The sequence below is a fragment of the Paralichthys olivaceus genome, chromosome 7 (assembly GCF_024713975.1).
Source record: "Paralichthys olivaceus isolate ysfri-2021 chromosome 7, ASM2471397v2, whole genome shotgun sequence".
Classification (NCBI taxonomy): Eukaryota; Metazoa; Chordata; class Actinopteri; order Pleuronectiformes; family Paralichthyidae; genus Paralichthys; species Paralichthys olivaceus.
Window position 1 is genome coordinate 12,297,373 of NC_091099.1, and position 16,433 is coordinate 12,313,805.

The 16,433-nt window shown below is 42.6% G+C and overlaps 2 protein-coding genes across 2 annotated transcripts in view; one reads left to right on the forward strand and one right to left on the reverse strand.

The window, feature by feature from the left end:
* igf1ra (insulin-like growth factor 1a receptor) overlaps positions 1 to 13,286 on the forward strand; it is an 80,668-nt gene extending 67,382 nt beyond the window's left edge. Inside the window, exons 16-21 of the mRNA XM_069528566.1 lie at positions 86 to 315; positions 909 to 1,013; positions 1,607 to 1,766; positions 1,987 to 2,116; positions 3,904 to 4,038; positions 7,922 to 13,286. Of these exons, the coding sequence (XP_069384667.1) occupies positions 86 to 315; positions 909 to 1,013; positions 1,607 to 1,766; positions 1,987 to 2,116; positions 3,904 to 4,038; positions 7,922 to 8,447 (1,286 nt within the window). The 3' untranslated portion in view covers positions 8,448 to 13,286. The remainder of the gene's footprint in view (positions 1 to 85; positions 316 to 908; positions 1,014 to 1,606; positions 1,767 to 1,986; positions 2,117 to 3,903; positions 4,039 to 7,921) is intronic.
* Positions 12,496 to 16,272, reverse strand: pgpep1l (pyroglutamyl-peptidase I like). The gene is made up of 5 exons (XM_020078492.2): positions 15,692 to 16,272; positions 15,567 to 15,619; positions 15,054 to 15,170; positions 14,023 to 14,249; positions 12,496 to 13,951 (listed from the first exon to the last, which is right to left on the reverse strand). The coding sequence occupies exons 1-5, from the start codon at positions 15,720 to 15,722 to the stop codon at positions 13,777 to 13,779; spliced, it is 603 nt and encodes a 200-aa protein (XP_019934051.1). The 5' UTR covers positions 15,723 to 16,272; the 3' UTR covers positions 12,496 to 13,776.
* Between the last annotated feature and the right edge of the window lie 161 nt (positions 16,273 to 16,433).

Here is a 16,433-nt window from a genome sequence, read left to right on the forward strand (position 1 = left end):
ATTAAATATTTTCTCAAGTCTTCGCTCTCGTATTTTGTTGCACGTAGATGGTGTTGACCTGCCGTCATTTTTTTTTTTTTGCCAGTGTACGTCCCGGATGAGTGGGAGGTAGCGAGGGAGAAGATCACTATGCACAAGGAGCTGGGCCAGGGTTCCTTCGGCATGGTGTATGAAGGTTTAGCCAAGGGTGTGGTCAAGGACGAGCCTGAGACGCGAGTGGCCATCAAGACGGTCAACGAGTCGGCGAGCATGAGGGAGCGCATCGAGTTTTTGAACGAGGCCTCCGTCATGAAGGAGTTCAACTGTCACCATGTGGTAAGAGGGACACGTCCTAAAATATTCACCGTCACGCAACTGAGTAAGAAGCCTAAAAATAGATCATCACAATCTGGCTAAAAATAAACCAACACATTATTGAAGCCAGTTGCAAAACGGTGCATCTTGATTCTCATCATTTCCTAATTAATCTGCGTAGAGGTAGATAGAAAGAGGTCAGCAGGTCAGGAGCACTGTGGTTGTCTTTACCCAGTCAGCTGCAGCCTGAGGCAGGGTTTAGTCTCCTGGAGATCGTCCACATTCTCAAATCAGCGTGATCACAGCCTCATTAACTACGTTAAACGGATGTGTTCAAGATTCTCCCTGTGGAAAGAGGCTGCTCAAACCTTTTTATCAAGTCTGGCTGCCAAAAAACAAACCCTGAATTATTAAAGTATGTTTTAGAGAAACTCTATATTTTCTATTTCAGATCTGTATTAGCAAAACAGCTGTGCATCATACACTCTATTGTAATCTTCATAGTAATCTGTCACAGGGGACTTCCTCTCAAAACATTTAAAATTAGGTCGAAGTATTAATTTGGGATGTGACCTTTGACTCCTCCCTCCTGACCTGTACTGTGATTCGTGCAGGTGCGGCTTCTGGGTGTGGTCTCACAGGGGCAGCCAACCTTAGTGATTATGGAGCTGATGACACGTGGAGATCTCAAGAGCCACCTGCGCTCGCTGCGCAAAGAAGTAAGACGCTTTTCCTCAATCACACAAACACACACACACACATCACTATCCTGGTTGACGCCAATTATTGTAAAACTTAGTAATAAATAATAAACTTTACTTGTGCTTTCATACAAGAAACAAGCTCAAATTGCAAACCCTAAAAACCTAAGTCTTAACTCTCAACATGCAATGTCTCTGTCTCACACTCCTCCTAACCTTAACCACCACAACTTAATGCCTCAGCCCTACTCTAACCATAACCCTACAACTAAGTCTTACCACTCAAAAAGCCTGTTGACATTATGAGGACAGAAAATTGTAAATGGTTTGTACTTATGAGGTACTTTATCCTAACGTCCACAGAAAAAGGCATGTACTCTAGTGTTTTACAGGAACAGCCGATGGCCTCTTTTTTCGTACAGATTCACACTTAGTGTGTGAATCTGTGCGACCACACACACATCCTGTCCCTGCATTTCTACACACAGCATCCATCCCTTACTTTGTAACACAAAACTGAGGACAGCAGAGACCTGAAACGAATTCAGGCTGAACAGCGTTTTCACTGTGCTCTTTCCCCCCTCACCTCATCTCCTCTCACTCTGCTGCAGAACTCCACCACCCAGGTCCTACCCCCACTCAAAAAAATGATCCAGATGGCGGGGGAAATCGCTGACGGCATGGCGTACCTAAACGCCAACAAATTTGTCCACAGAGACCTGGCTGCCAGGAACTGCATGGTAGCCGAGGACTTCGCCGTGAAGATCGGAGGTAAGTTGAGTTAATACAGCGCCTGCAGTCTGCTGTGGTCACTCGGCCACAAAGTGTTTTGGATTTCAGGGAGTGCTGGAGGCTGTGGAGTCTTAATGTAGATGGACAGAGGGAGGGAGGAGATGAGGGGAATGGATGAGGCTCTCAGGAGCTTCCTCTTACACAGAAGTGAGTGATTCTCAGTGGCTCCCCCAAACTCTATGTTCATTTTTTCCTTCAGATTTTGGCATGACGAGAGACATTTATGAGACGGATTACTACAGAAAAGGAGGGAAGGGCTTGCTGCCTGTCCGCTGGATGTCTCCAGAGTCACTTAAAGATGGCGTGTTCACTACGATGTCTGATGTCTGGTATGAGAACACATCACTCTCGCACACACATGCACACACACACTTTGACTACTTTCACACAGTGATTTTTTCCCCCCACTATGTGACCCAGATCTGATTGTTTAATGACAGTTTGAACAGCACAAATCACATGGAATCTTTTCAGATTCAGATTCAGATTTCAGCCACTTTCATATATGGTTCCAAATCAGATTTTTTTGAAAGGCAGTCTGATCAGCCATGTGTCAGAGAGGTTTTAGAACTCATAAGTACTTGGGGTGACACCTTGTTTACCTCCAGACACAGCGTGCTGCGTTTGAGGTCCTGTTGTTCTTCTGTGCATGCAGGTCACATCAGGGCCATGACCAGTTTTTATTGTCTGATCCAGGCCACATTTTAAAATATAATGTGAACAGCTACATAAAAAAATCGGATCTAGAAAAACCTCCAAATTGGATTTACATACGGAGGCCTGAATTATACATATATACATACATATATAAACCTGCCGTAATACAGGGGGCTTGCAAAGAATTCCAAAAATGTCTGCATATTTTCATTTTTCATCTCAAAGAGAACTTCACAGACGTTTTTAACATCACGACAGGTGTTGCTTCCAAAACCACCGAAATCCTTTTTCCTCCTGCTTGTTCTCTGGAAATTCCTCAGAACGGCGTCCAGACTGAACACTTCAGAACAAGTTTTTTTGGTAAAATCCATGCTCATTGTTCTGCCACATTTTGTCTCTCAGGAATGATATTATTCTCGAGAAATACAAGTGTTTACTAGCTCCCATGAAAGTTTTTGTTTCCCAACTCAAAGTGTCCCAGGGGTCAGTCCCTGACAGTCGAGCTTAAACTGCTCCAGATGTTGTCAAATGAGAGGCTTCACCACTCGCACAAACCCACCTCCACATTGGCGTCCTCTATCTTTCTCTTTGTTGCTGCGCACGTGAAGTTTCGGTGTAAAATGAACCCATCCACGAGTAGGTGACTTGTAATTTGTCAATGAAGAAAAGCTGCCTGAATGTGGCTTTGTCCATCAGCACAAAACAACCTCAGCCGGTTATGTGTAGTGTGTTGTAACAAGGCTGTTTTAAAGACTGTGAGTGTTTTCTCAGAACTCGTGCCAGTGGTGAAAATATGACTTGCGAGAGTGAACAAATATTGTGATCTCTCTTTAGTCACGATTGAAAAATTGTCCTCATGAATAGTTACATGGTTATCTCAGTGCGAGGTAGCTTGAGGTCACACTGCACTGACGTTTACTGTAAACACTTAAAACTTTGGCTCATCCCGTGTTAATGAAATCATTGTGATCCACTGACTGGCACACCGGTGCACGGATTACGTTATTCTCGATCATTAGGCCGACAGGTTCTAGGATTAATGTAATGGCGATAACATTAGAAGCGCTCCTACAAAGTGGTGTTTTTAAATCACTAAACGCTGTCAGGTTATTCAATTTTAGTTTACTGTAGGTGATAGATGGCTGTGGGATTCTTTCTTTGGAGTAAATTCGTTGCAGTAGAAATCAGGAAATGTCAAACACTGCGTTCATTTTAAAACTGTTGTTTTTAGGAATTTATACCCGTGGCTTTTGGAAAGCTTTTTTCAAAAAAAAAAAAGAAAAGTTAAAGAAAGTAAAAAAAGAAAGAACATTTCTGGATCTTCCCCCTGATCCGGATCCACACCAAAGTTTAACGGGTTCTTCGCTGATCCATTCCTCATCCTCAGGTCTTAATTATGTTAATGTAATTATTCAATAGAGGGACTATGATTATATGAAACTCTCATTTCTTGTCACAGGTCATTTGGTGTGGTGCTGTGGGAGATTGCCACCTTAGCAGAGCAGCCTTACCAGGGCATGTCCAATGAACAAGTGCTGCGCTTCGTCATGGAGGGAGGACTCCTGGACAAACCTGACAACTGCCCTGACATGCTGTGAGTCTCTCTCTTTCTATCCGTCATCAAACTCTGTATTATCACCCACTTCTGACCTTCCAGGTTTGTGCTGTAATACCACTGAAGGATGTTTCGTCCTCTACCACCACCGCTCAGCACGTCTTGGGTCCTTTGGCCCCCCGCACCTTGATATTTTGCCCCACGTCTATTTTGATTCGTGCTTCCAAGTGTGTAGGATATCATGTGGTGTGTATGCTTAGGCAGAGCCAAGATGAGGCCTGACATTAACGTCACAGGTTAAATGTGGTCTGTTGACCACATGGCTGCAGTAGTCAGCTGGCAGCAAGAATCCTGCCCTCACCCGTCAGCCCTTAGAAGGGATGCCATGACCCGTGTGTGAAAAATGCCCGTCATTCCTGCCGCCGTGGACCGATGGTGTCTGGCAAAGGGAGTGAAGGGCAACAGTAAGAGTTAATTAATGTATTTATGTTCATTAATGAATCACCCCGGCTGTGAGAGGAGAGAAAGCCCGGCGCAGGCTGCTCGTCGGCGTGCAGCGCTGCATGTATGTGTTTCTCCACTCCCTCTCTGACCTCAATAAGAAGGCATGTTGCTCCCTCCCACTCTCCACGGCTGACCTCACCTTAGAAAGAGAGTGTGAGCGTAAAAAAAAAAAAGAAAGAGGGCCGAGTGTTGTGCAGACACAAACTTCTGGTTTCCATGGCAGCACGACTGTTTTGTCCTGATTACAGGAGTGTGTGGATTGTGTTACAGAGGTGGTGGGGTAGCCTCCGGGTCTCTGGGCTGAACACAGGGAAGTCAGACCGGTCACCTCTGCTGCAGTGACTTAATGGAGATTTCCAGATGATTGCTGGAGTGCAGCGAGGCCACAAGTCCTTAAAAAAGAGTGAATAGAAAGATACAAGAAGAGGAAGTTGGCAGAATAATAGACAGAGGGATGAGTCACGTTTGGAGAGCTTTGAAAGTCTCCTGCTTGTGCTGTGTTTGTTTCCCATGGTCAGGTAACTGCAGGTCACTGATTGGATTTCCCATGTTTCTGTCTCCAGTTTCCCTCGGACAAAAGTGCGTTCTGTCTCGCAGGGTTTGGGCGAAAATGAAACGCAGACTCCGTGATCACATTGAACATTGTGATTTTATTGTGGAATGTTCCCTATCACTTAGAGTGCTATTGTAAATGAATGTCTCACCACACTGGGGACATTGCATGTGTGATGTTTTTCAGTTCTGTTGCAAGAGATTCCTGTTTAGGTTTATCAACATCCACTGTGGATGGTTGAAGGCTGCTCTGAACTCACACTTGGCCTTGAAGTGTGTCTGTTTCTGATTTTGTCTCGAGTGTTTCAAGGACTTTTTGTCCATCTCTTTTGATACATTTTGGCCTTGTCTGTGCAATGTTTCATAAAACGCTCAACTGCCTCCAAATCTCATCTTGAACTTATCATTTTAACACAATCACTATTAGACATTTGCTAAAAAAACTCAGCATTCATTGATGTGATGGAAAAGTATGTTCACTCAGGGACTTAACTCAACAAAGAGACGGGTGAAAATATAAGATAACATAAATGAATCCTATTTGAATAACCTTCGTGGCGGAGTTGCAGAAAAAGGATGAGAGACCGAAAGATCTTTCACTTACACCTTCCTCTTCAAAAAGTTGCTAAGAAGTTAAATTTTAGCCCATCAAACTTTATTTAAACTGATCATTTGGTGCATTAAAACATACTTTAACATACCAACAGAGGATGGAGTTAAACCTTGAGGAGCATAAGAGCAGCTGAAGATCATGGCGAGTGTTTTCTGATGCGGTTACATGTTAGGGTTAGTACGCGCACTGAGCCGCTGCGTGTTGCCAGTGTCACTGACGACAGGTCAAATATAAGTCAATTCAGTTTCATGGTAAAACCATGTGTCTGTGTTGCCATGATTGACACAACGCTGACAAGACGTCAGGATTTACTGCAGTATGTTTTCTAAATTTGCATCAATGAGCCTCATGCAAAGCAGCAGATGGCAGGGGGGGAGTTTTTTAGCAGACGGGGTACTCCGGAGCGTCGGCCTGGCTCCAAGCATTACACATCTTTTCATGGGAGGTCTTCGAGGCCTGGATTTGGACATCTGAACGTCAGCTTTGAGACACTTGCTGCACTGCTGAAAAACAAGCCAGAGCCCCCTCACCCACCCCCCCTGCTGCTTTAGAGTATGAAGTGAAGTGCGTGTTTAAGGAAAAGCTCTACCCATAATTCCTCTGCGCGGAGAGGAACTGGCACCCAGCTGCAGAGGCTGCCGGAGACGGCAGAGAGGCGATGGGGGGAGAAAGAAAACAAGAGTGAGGGAACCGTAAGAGCAGAGGAGAATTGACCAAGGTGTTTATGTCAGCGGGTCCTTCAGAGTATTCTTAGCTTGTTTGTGTGTAATTGAAGTTGTGGTGTGCGGTGTAGCACCACACAAAACTGTAATATTTCTCCCGTTTTATGATGTTGTTTTGACATTCCCAAAGCTCGGCTGCTGGCCTGGCACAGCAACCTGACGTTTGATTTACTGCGCTGCTGAGTACATGCTACATTACGGGCCTTACTGTATGTGTAGTCATGTAGCAATGAATAAATCGTGTCCACGTCTCCATTTAACTGCTGTAAAAAGAGTTTTTGAATCATTATTGTAGCTGACACCATGTGTAGAATACATCTGCATGAATTTGTGACAGCATTTCATTGCATTTACCAGCTCATCCTTTAATTGGGTATATATATGTGAATTTACATATCTGAAGCTGCTGCCATCAGACTTAAAGGTACATATGTTACACTCACATACACTAACATGTGAATGTTTGAGTCTGTTTATGTTGCTTTAACACACTGTAAATAAAGATGGACAACATGACAAAAAAGTGAATCCAGTAGCCAAGTATTGTGATCGCCACCTAGTGGCTGGCTCCAGTATAGGTCATAAATACTGCCTTCTAATTAAGTCATTGTACATGTCAAATACATATTTCTGATAGTTTTTGCCATTTATTTGTAGTTTTAATCACACTGATGAATGTCCAAGGGCAGTTTGGTTTTGATTCATTATTTGATGCTATAAAAACAAGATGAAACAACAGACAGCAGAGACTGACCTCCATCCCACGATCGCTAATGATGCTAGCTCCAAATGTGCAAGGTGGCTGCGTTTGTATCTGGGATATTTCAGCTTCATTTCTGGATAGTGGTCAATCTTAATATACAGTCTATGGGCTGTTACACTTTGTGTACTTGTTCTGAAAGGCTCAGAATGAATATTACAAATAATAATCTTGTGAGTTGTAGTATGTATCAGTCTAATTTACTGCACTGCATTAATGTACTGTATAAATACTGTGTGCATAGAGAGACATCAGTACTGTATAGAAAACTGAGTATTCCTGCCTCAGAGTAAAGAAATGGACCCAAACGTCAGTGTCTTCTGCCACCTGCTGGTGAGAAACATGAACCTACAGTGTGGTCCAAAGGTCTGACACAACTTTCCCATTAGGTCTCCCGCTAACTATACATTGCTTTCAGCACTCCTCCGGTCTACTGACTGTGGAGTAATCCCGTCATAGCACAGTTGTAATGAAAGAGATGGGAAAACAAGAGTTTTCATTATGTTCAGCCTCAAGTAATATCAAAAGTGGGATCAAAATTCCTTGATCTGCCCCCGATACACAGTCATACTAAAATGTAATGGTTCCTTCATAGGATCACGTTCCAGTAGTTTTTGCGTAATTCTGCTAAATATCAAAGCAAACAAATGCAGACAATAACATAATCTAAAATAACATAGAGTTTAGACTAATACTTATATAGCGTTATTACAAATAGACCTAAATGAATCCTCTACTGTACATTACTAACTCCTTGTTTGTCACTCGCAGGTTTGAGCTGATGAGGATGTGCTGGCAGTATAACCCCAAGATGCGTCCGTCCTTCCTGGAGATCATCAGCAGCATCAAAGATGAACTGGATTCTCCCTTCAGGGAAATGAGTTTCTTCTACAGTGAGGAGAACAAGCCGCCTGACACCGAGGAGCTGGACATGGAGGTCGAAAACATGGAGAACATTCCACTGGACCCTGCATCCACCAGGCAGCCCTCTGCTGTCGCCGCCCCCTCGTCGGGGTGCACGGGAGGAACGCCGCCCCCCTCGGCGCAGCAGTTATCCCCCATGCAAGGCCCGAGTACTCCTTTACTGGGACCTGTGTCTCCCTCCTCCTCGGGCCCGGTTGCCTCAGCCTTGGCGTCTCCGGGCCAAGCTTTGGACAAGCACTCAGGACATGTCTCGGCCAACGGGCCTGTGGTGGTGCTGCGGCCCAACTTTGATGAGATGCAACCTTATGCACACATGAACGGGGGCAGAAAGAACGAACGGGCATTACCACTGCCCCAGTCGTCGGCCTGCTGATATCAGACCAGTCCCTCATTCTCCTTTTACACAGGGTAACACAAACCTCTCCTCCATCTCTTAAGGAGGGATGGGTGAGGTAAGAAATGACTTGCTTTTCTACTGTGTGCCAGTAGATGGTCTCTCCACTCCTTTAAGGTCAAACTCAAAATTGTAAAAACTGAAAGATAACAGAAACCTGCTAAAGCATTTGGAGTTTGGCGGCTCAGACTCGACACTGGGGATCTCCTTCCTGTGTTTCAGTCATCGAGTCCTTCAAGAAGGAAAACAAACACAGGCACTGTCCTGATTTACAGACATGAACATTGAGAAAATAATTTTTAACATATCTGCCAGCAAATCAGAAGAGCACTTTTTTCCCTGATGATATCAGAGAGGATGTTGTGGATATCTGAGTGTGTATTTATACAAACACGTGATTCTCTCTATAATATGTTCTGAAAGTGACTTTCCATCAAATATGACTTTGTGGTCATGAGCCAGTCTGCTCATGTCCTGTGAGGATGCCTCAATTAGAAAGTTTGGACTAAGATAATTGTTTTGTTTCCTGTTGATATTTCTGTGGGTGTGAATCCCGTCAGGAGTGGGTCACAATAGCGGAGGAGGGACCTATTGTGTATCTGCCGAACTGTTGCCAAAATCTTTTCCTCTCCTATTTCATACAGGCCTCCCTTCTTGATTAAGGCTGTGATTCAGAGTTGAGATTCGCATTTCGCGGAAATGTTACCAAACTAGTTTGGAGGTGTTCAGACATCATCCTTATCTTCAGCATTCATTGCACCAGAGGCTGTTAACTGTGTGCACCTGTGTGTGTGTGTGTGTGTGTGTGTGTGTGTGTGTGTGTGAGAGAGAGAGAGAGAGAGAGAGTGTGTGTGTGTGTCTCAGAATGCAGCATCTGCACTGGGGGTGGAATAAACCTAGAAAAGCTTGTGAAAAGAAACACAAGAGTAAATAATTTTTTACCTACATTATCTTCCCAAATCCATTTAGATCAGAGAAAATACTTTCATCACTTTCATATTGTGAGCGTCTGAGAGAAGAATCTTGTGATTCCAGTCAGTCAACTCTGAATCACAGCCTGCGTCTGTCTTTGTTTTATCAAGGCATCAAAAGTCCCGCACTGCAAAAAACAACCTAACTCCACAATCGAGGGACGCGACTCTGCCTCCGCTCCCATTTACTCAAAACTTTATCTGACTTTTGTAAGTGTGCGTTTCACATGGAGGATGAAACTGCTGCTCAGATGAAACGGCACCAAATGACACCACGACAAATGGAGTCGAATGAAATGAGAGGGCGTTGGATTGGTGAAGTAGCCTAGAGACGACTTTTAAACCACAGCAGGTCTCTTTTAGAATAGTCCTTAGTTTCTCTACATTTCAAAACACATATAAAAGGTCTTACAGTTGCATTTAAACTGCAGGATCGTTTTTATACACATCATTGGTTTTTGTCACTTTTTTAAAAAACCTTTTTACGGTTCAAAATGTTTTGCCTCTATTGTTGTACAGAACAAAGCTGCTATTTAATTCTTTATTTCTTCTTTTTGGATGTTCTATATAAAGGAATCCTTCAGGTTTGGTATTTTATGGTCTCCACTACAGTCCATTTCTTATATCTTTAAAAAATAATAAAAGTTAAACTACAAAAAATAAAACGATTTAGACAAAATAAAAAATGTCGCTCCTGTTACCCCAAAAGTTTTTTTTCTGTAACACTACATTATGTTCATTGCCTTTTATTTTTTATGAAATGTTTCCTCTGTATTTGTTTTGTGGATGTCAATATTATTATTATTATTATTAATATTATTATTATTAATATTATTTTGGAATGGACACCTTAGCTCGATGTGTGAGCGTGTACTTTCTGCACACTTTTTTGTACTTGTTGTCTAGCACTGCGCCTAGTGTCGCCCTCTAGGTGCGTCTCAATCTCAGGTCAAGTAAAGGCTTTGCTTTCTCCACACATTCTCATGATCGTCCTCTACATGTCTCCCCCCGTACCTCCTCACCCACCCTGTGGTCATCTTGTTGTGTCGAGTCCAATAGCGCCCCCTATCCTTCCCTTTGGCCCCTCAGTGACCTCTACAACAAACTGTACCTGCCCCCCCTCTGTGCCTCCTTTTGAAGTCAGGATGAGTTCCAGTATACTTTTGTACTAGATCTGGTATTTTTAACCCATCCATTTTCTTGCCTCTTCTCAAAAACCTATAGGGCTAATTTGGGTTGTCTTGTTTGCCTTAATTACGCCAACCATCTTTCCACCATTCATAAAATCAGTTTCCTCCTCCCTCACTTTTTTATTTTTATCATTATTACTCCAACAAGCGCAATACGACGACGCCACTTCTGTCTTCAAAGCGAGAACAGGTCTTATTTTGTTTGTCTTTATAAAGAATCACTGCTCCTGAAAGCCAAATAAAAGAATGGGTTCAAGTACAGGGAAGGGAACACATTTCAATGTCATGAATGGAAAAAAGGTCTTAAAACAGAGGCTGAAAAAGTCAAAAGCGTTTTTGAAGGGATCTCTCCTCCTTGTTGGAAATGTTGCCTGGTGATTTTTCTCTCTCCCCCTCTTTCTTTTTGAAGTTTCTGTAGGAGTGTTATTTATTTATTTTCCTTTTCCTTTTTTTGTGATATCAGTTTGAATCACTGTATAAATATCCTATGATTCAGTATAAAGTTTTTTGTATGTATTTTCTTTTGTGTCATGACTGGGGGACTTTAAAAAACGTTTTTCTCCTTCAAATATATATATGTATATATATTTATATATATATATATACATATAAATATATATACATATATATCTCTACCTCACTCTTTTTAATGAATCTTTGGAAAGAAAAACAAGTACATCTCACTCTGTGTCATTAGTCTATAAACAAACTTGGATGAAACCCACAGGGATTCTAGATAAACCTCACAAAGCCAACATAGGACGGGAGATGGAATTTAAGCGCTGGAAGATCAGCCCGACTTTCCCAGGGGTTTGCGTCTATGTACATCTATACCTCTGAGCAAACAAAGGAAAAGACTCATTCAATAAGTTAATCTGTTGAGTATTTATTTGAGAAAATATGCTACAAAAATAAGTCAACGTACACTATAATTTGTGTATCGTATTCAGCGTAAGAGGCCGAGCCCAGACATTCCATCCCCACTGATTCCAGATATCATTGTCACAACTCGAATCCTCAAAAGACAAAACCCTTTTTTAAATCATCTAAAACTGCTCATAAAGAAGTCCGAACAGTCAAAGTGAGGAATATTTAATAAAGGGAAAAAGCGTTTGTTGTTCACCTGCAGCCTGTGACCACACAACACATTTCATCAGTTTCAGTGAAGTTTATTCCAAACATCCAGATCACGCTCTAAAATAATAAGATTCAGTCGTGTGTTAGGATCTGTAGCGTGAATGTAAGAAAAGATATGTCACTATACAAACACTTTAAAGAGACGGGAGCGACGCCACCTACCACGTGTTTCTACTTTCAGTCGGTGTTGGAATCAAAGCGGCAGAAGAAACTTTGATCTCGTCACTAAGATTATTAAACCAATCATTTTGGTTTATTTCTTCATGTCTCGGTGAACGCCGTCATCTCCCCTGTTCCACGTCTACCTGCTGAATGTCATGACGTTCTAGACTTACCTAAACACACCTTTGTTCCTGGCCTGTTGTACTGCTACTAACTTACAGTTAATGCTGCTGGTTCAAACAGTCACCTCAGTGGATCTTATACCGTCGAGCTTTAACATCTCAAAGCTTCACGTAAAAAACCTCAGTTCTACTTTTGAAGAGGGTGGATCAATGTTTGAACATTGTCTCAGTGCAAGGAGATGGTGACATTTGGAAATTAAAAGCAATAAAAAAAAAAAAATATTTAATGTGAAATGTAGGTGCTACATCTAAGTTCTCCTTAAGAATTGAATCTGTGTGATTTTAAGGAATAATGATCGAAGTGAACAATCCTCGGGTTAAAAAAAACAGCTGCTTTACACGACATTGGTACAAAAACAAAATCACCAGACAAGCAAACATCCTGTGTAGTTACTGAACATATCTGTGCATTTATTAAGTTTCTGTTCTTTCAGTTTGGATGTACATTATGCGATGGGTAAAATAAGAATACTTCTTATATATTTCCTCTTTTTCAATTGTGAGAGTAGACATTACAGGGAACATGTGAGGTGAATTACTGGCTAGATCACAAACTATACAGCGTTTAAAATAAAACACGAGGACGAAGAATAGGACGGGGATGTCGCATAGATTACGGGTAGACAAGGTAAACAACATGAGTAGAAAATAAAAGAAACATGGAAGGCCTAAGATAACAGCTTCTCACTGTAGTCGCTTGTTTGCAGATTTCCAGTGTAAATATAAACACTAGCTAGAAAACATCTATCATTTCAATTCTTCAGACTGTTCTTCATGCAAACCTCATGTTTATGGAGGATGCGTCAATGCATTTTTAAAAACTGCAATAATAAGTTTGAGGTTTAACATTCTCATGCCTCTCTTTTTATGATTTGCATTCCTTCTGAGGGGGCCTTGGTTCACTAATATTATTTTATTATAATGATTTTTCACAAAAAGAAAAATCTGTGTGTTCATTACCTGATTGGGGAAAGAAATAATCACAAAAAAAAAAACCTTCACTAGACTCTTCTGTCTTCTTTCAAACTCTGTATCTGAGGCCTCAAAAAGTTTTTCACACTTATAGCTGAGATGGTATATTTTTCTGACGTGCCGTCTCCAAATGTGTATCTGAGAACTTCTTGTATTTTCTTTTTTTCTCGCTGAAATTTTGAATAAATAAATGAATGAGAACTATGAGTGCCTGTTCTATTACCTCCACCATGGAGGTTATGTTTGTCCATAGGTTATGTCTGTTTGTTGCTTTTTAAGCACAATAATAGCACTATATAATTATATATTTCAAAGTTTTCAAATTCCCAAAAATTACTGGACGGATTTCCACGACACTTGGTGGAGGGATGCCATATGGGTCAGGGAAGAACACGTTAAACATTTAGTTGTGGATCCAGGATATTTTTTTACTTTCTTTAGCATTGAGGGATAAGGTGCTGGACCTTGATCAGTAAGATCAGGCAGGTTTATGGGACTGATCTGGTTCAGTGAGTTAAGATGTGGTTTTAGAAGTGGGCTGTTGGGCCTCGGCGGAGGTAAACATTCTCCTGAGTGCCACAGTTTCCTCTGTTTTTTATTCAGCAACGTGGTTTCTGTTTGATGTTGAATATCTGTACTAGAAGTTAAACTGTGCTTTAGCGTGCCTGCTGCAGAATCAGCCATCATCATCCCTTCATACTGTTAGTGACGGGTCGACCAGCTGACCGAGCATGGTCTGTATGACAGTCTGCAGCAGAGGGACCAGAGTGTCGGCTGAGGCCAGGCCGCCAGATGTGGGTAAATGGATGAGGGCTGCCCTCCCCTGCCCGTGGTCCAATGAGCAGTAATATGCAAAATCACACAGGTACCTGAAAATAAGAAGTAAAGCATGACCTCAAGAGGTTGGAGTATCAGTCACACTGCGGACACAGAGTCCTACCGGCCAGCATCTCCAGAGTATATGACATCCATCCCTGCTTTCTTGAACTGTTTGGAAACGGCTCTCATGTTAATGACTGAGCAGAGTCTCTCTGGACCTTTGTCCGTGCAGCAGTGACCCTCAGGACAGAGTCCACACACGTCTTTGTCTCTGTAGCCACTGTTGTTCCCTGTTTGCTCCAACATGACGACACTGGAACCTCTAGCTATGCCCAGATGTACCGCGAACTGGAACACACACAAACACAAAGGGTAAAGTCAGATATTCATTCCAACAGCAGAGTACTTATGGCCTTCAACAAATCTGGACCAGGGCTGGAGATACCACTGAGGTTTTTGGAGAATACTGTGATGTGAACTGGAGTTCGGATTGATAGTTAATGAACTAATGAAGGTTAGGTGTGACTGATTGGCAGCCGGTGGCGACCCTGCGGTTCCAGAGGAGACAGAGCCCTCTGTGGGAGAGGCCGCGTGGGGAGCCTGCTGTTGGGCTGATAGCTGCGCTCGATCCTCGACCTCTGGCGACGAAGACAGCCCGGATCGGAGGGAGGAGGTGTGCAGCCTCCTTTAGATGCAGCTCTTCATGTCAGCTGATGTCTCCAGCTCATCCCATGCGCGCTGCTGCGCCGCCGGAACACCGGACTGAGCCATGGATCCCCGGGGAGTTGGACGGTAACTCAAGCTCGGACCCCGGGGGGAGAGGGGGTCTCGCCAACCCCGCAAGTATTTTAATAAACACTATTTGCGTATAGGCACATTAGTGATCCGGGAGGATGCCGTGACCTCACTGAGGGATAGCTTGATGGGTTAAGTAGTTCACTTCCTGGTCGCTGTTTGTGTGATACAAAGATTTAAATTATATATATTTTGTGTGTTAAATGTGAGTTCAGACATTTTTCCCACAACACGCCTATAGTAGCCTATTCGACCACCTACCCCCCAATTACTACAACATAAAATGACTTTAACATGTGAAGTAAATAACAAAATACTCTCGGGCCACAGATCTTGAGTTGTAAACTGTATCTTCACCTTTGGTTTAAGAGTTTTCCAAATCTCAGCGATGATTTGCTGAGTCTTCACATAACTCACAGGAAGCTCCTTAATGTAAACATCCACCTGCTCTCCCAGTCCAACCGACTCCAACCCCTGGAGAGGAAATACTGTTTACAATCATATTACATTATAGAAACTAATAACTGTGGAGCCCCTCTGGTGACGTTTGGGTAAAAAACGAAACGCGTAAAGTCACAGTCCCTCTCCCTGCGCACTGGGCACTGAACTGGGCTTTGAACGATGGATATTGGCGCAAATAAGCCGCAATGTTTTTTTATTGCAAACGTTTCCACCCCAGTGTAACTTCCGACATGTTAAACTACAGCTTGTTATAGAGGCTGCATCATGTGATTAAGTGAAACGTCTGATCTCATCCAAGAGGCTTCTCCTGTCCAGTTCACCAGCTCTTCTACGGATTCATTACATGCAGTAGTTTCTCTCCCCAGACGTCACCAGAGGGTCTGCGTAAATAAAATGATCACACTTCACCTGGGCTGCTCTCCAGCTCGGGTTCACCAGGAACTGTCTGAAAGGTCCAAACCCTTGAAGATAGATCCTCAATCTCACTTTAGAATGAAAACAGATTATTCATGAACAAACCTCTGCTTCCTCACCTGTTACCACCACCGTTTCTCTTCCGGTCATTCTCCACGTGTTCGTGTCTGTAAACACAAACAGTTGTTGCGCATTTCACAATAAAAGACACCCGAGCTCCTGCAACTCACCTTTTGTCCGCTTGAAGGCGCTGTTCCCAGTCTAATAAGTGCGGATGGTCAGTGTGGAAGTGATGCATTCAGGGGCTTACGGTAAGTTAGTAAATGTAATTTCTCATTTCGTTTTTACTATTTATATATTTACTAGATGCTTTTTATATTTCACTTTTTTTCAAATCAACAATATATAAGAACATCTTACTGTGGGTGACCAATCCCTATGTATATTTGTAGGGATGGAAAAACAAAGCCGAGTTAGAGAAGCAATATATATATTCTCTAAAAACAAGAGAGAATTGTGCAGTGAATGGATTGCACACGAACAGGCAGAATGGATATTGCACAGTTAAGAAAGTTAAATCATAAGTTAAATATATTGTTGTTTAATAAGCGTAATGTTTGTGCAGTTATTTCTCCACAATTTGGTTCATTTTGTAATTCTCTGTCTAATAATGGCGTTTACATCTTCCCTTCTCGAGATCCCACCAGGCATCATATGATGTTGATATTTCAGGCAGCCTTTAAACGCAGCATAACATCTGCCAGGATTTACTGGGACGATCCAGTGAAGGACAGGACCCGCCCTCCTCCTCCTCCTCCTCCTCCTCCTCCTCCTCCTCCTCCTCCTCCTCCTCCTCCTCCT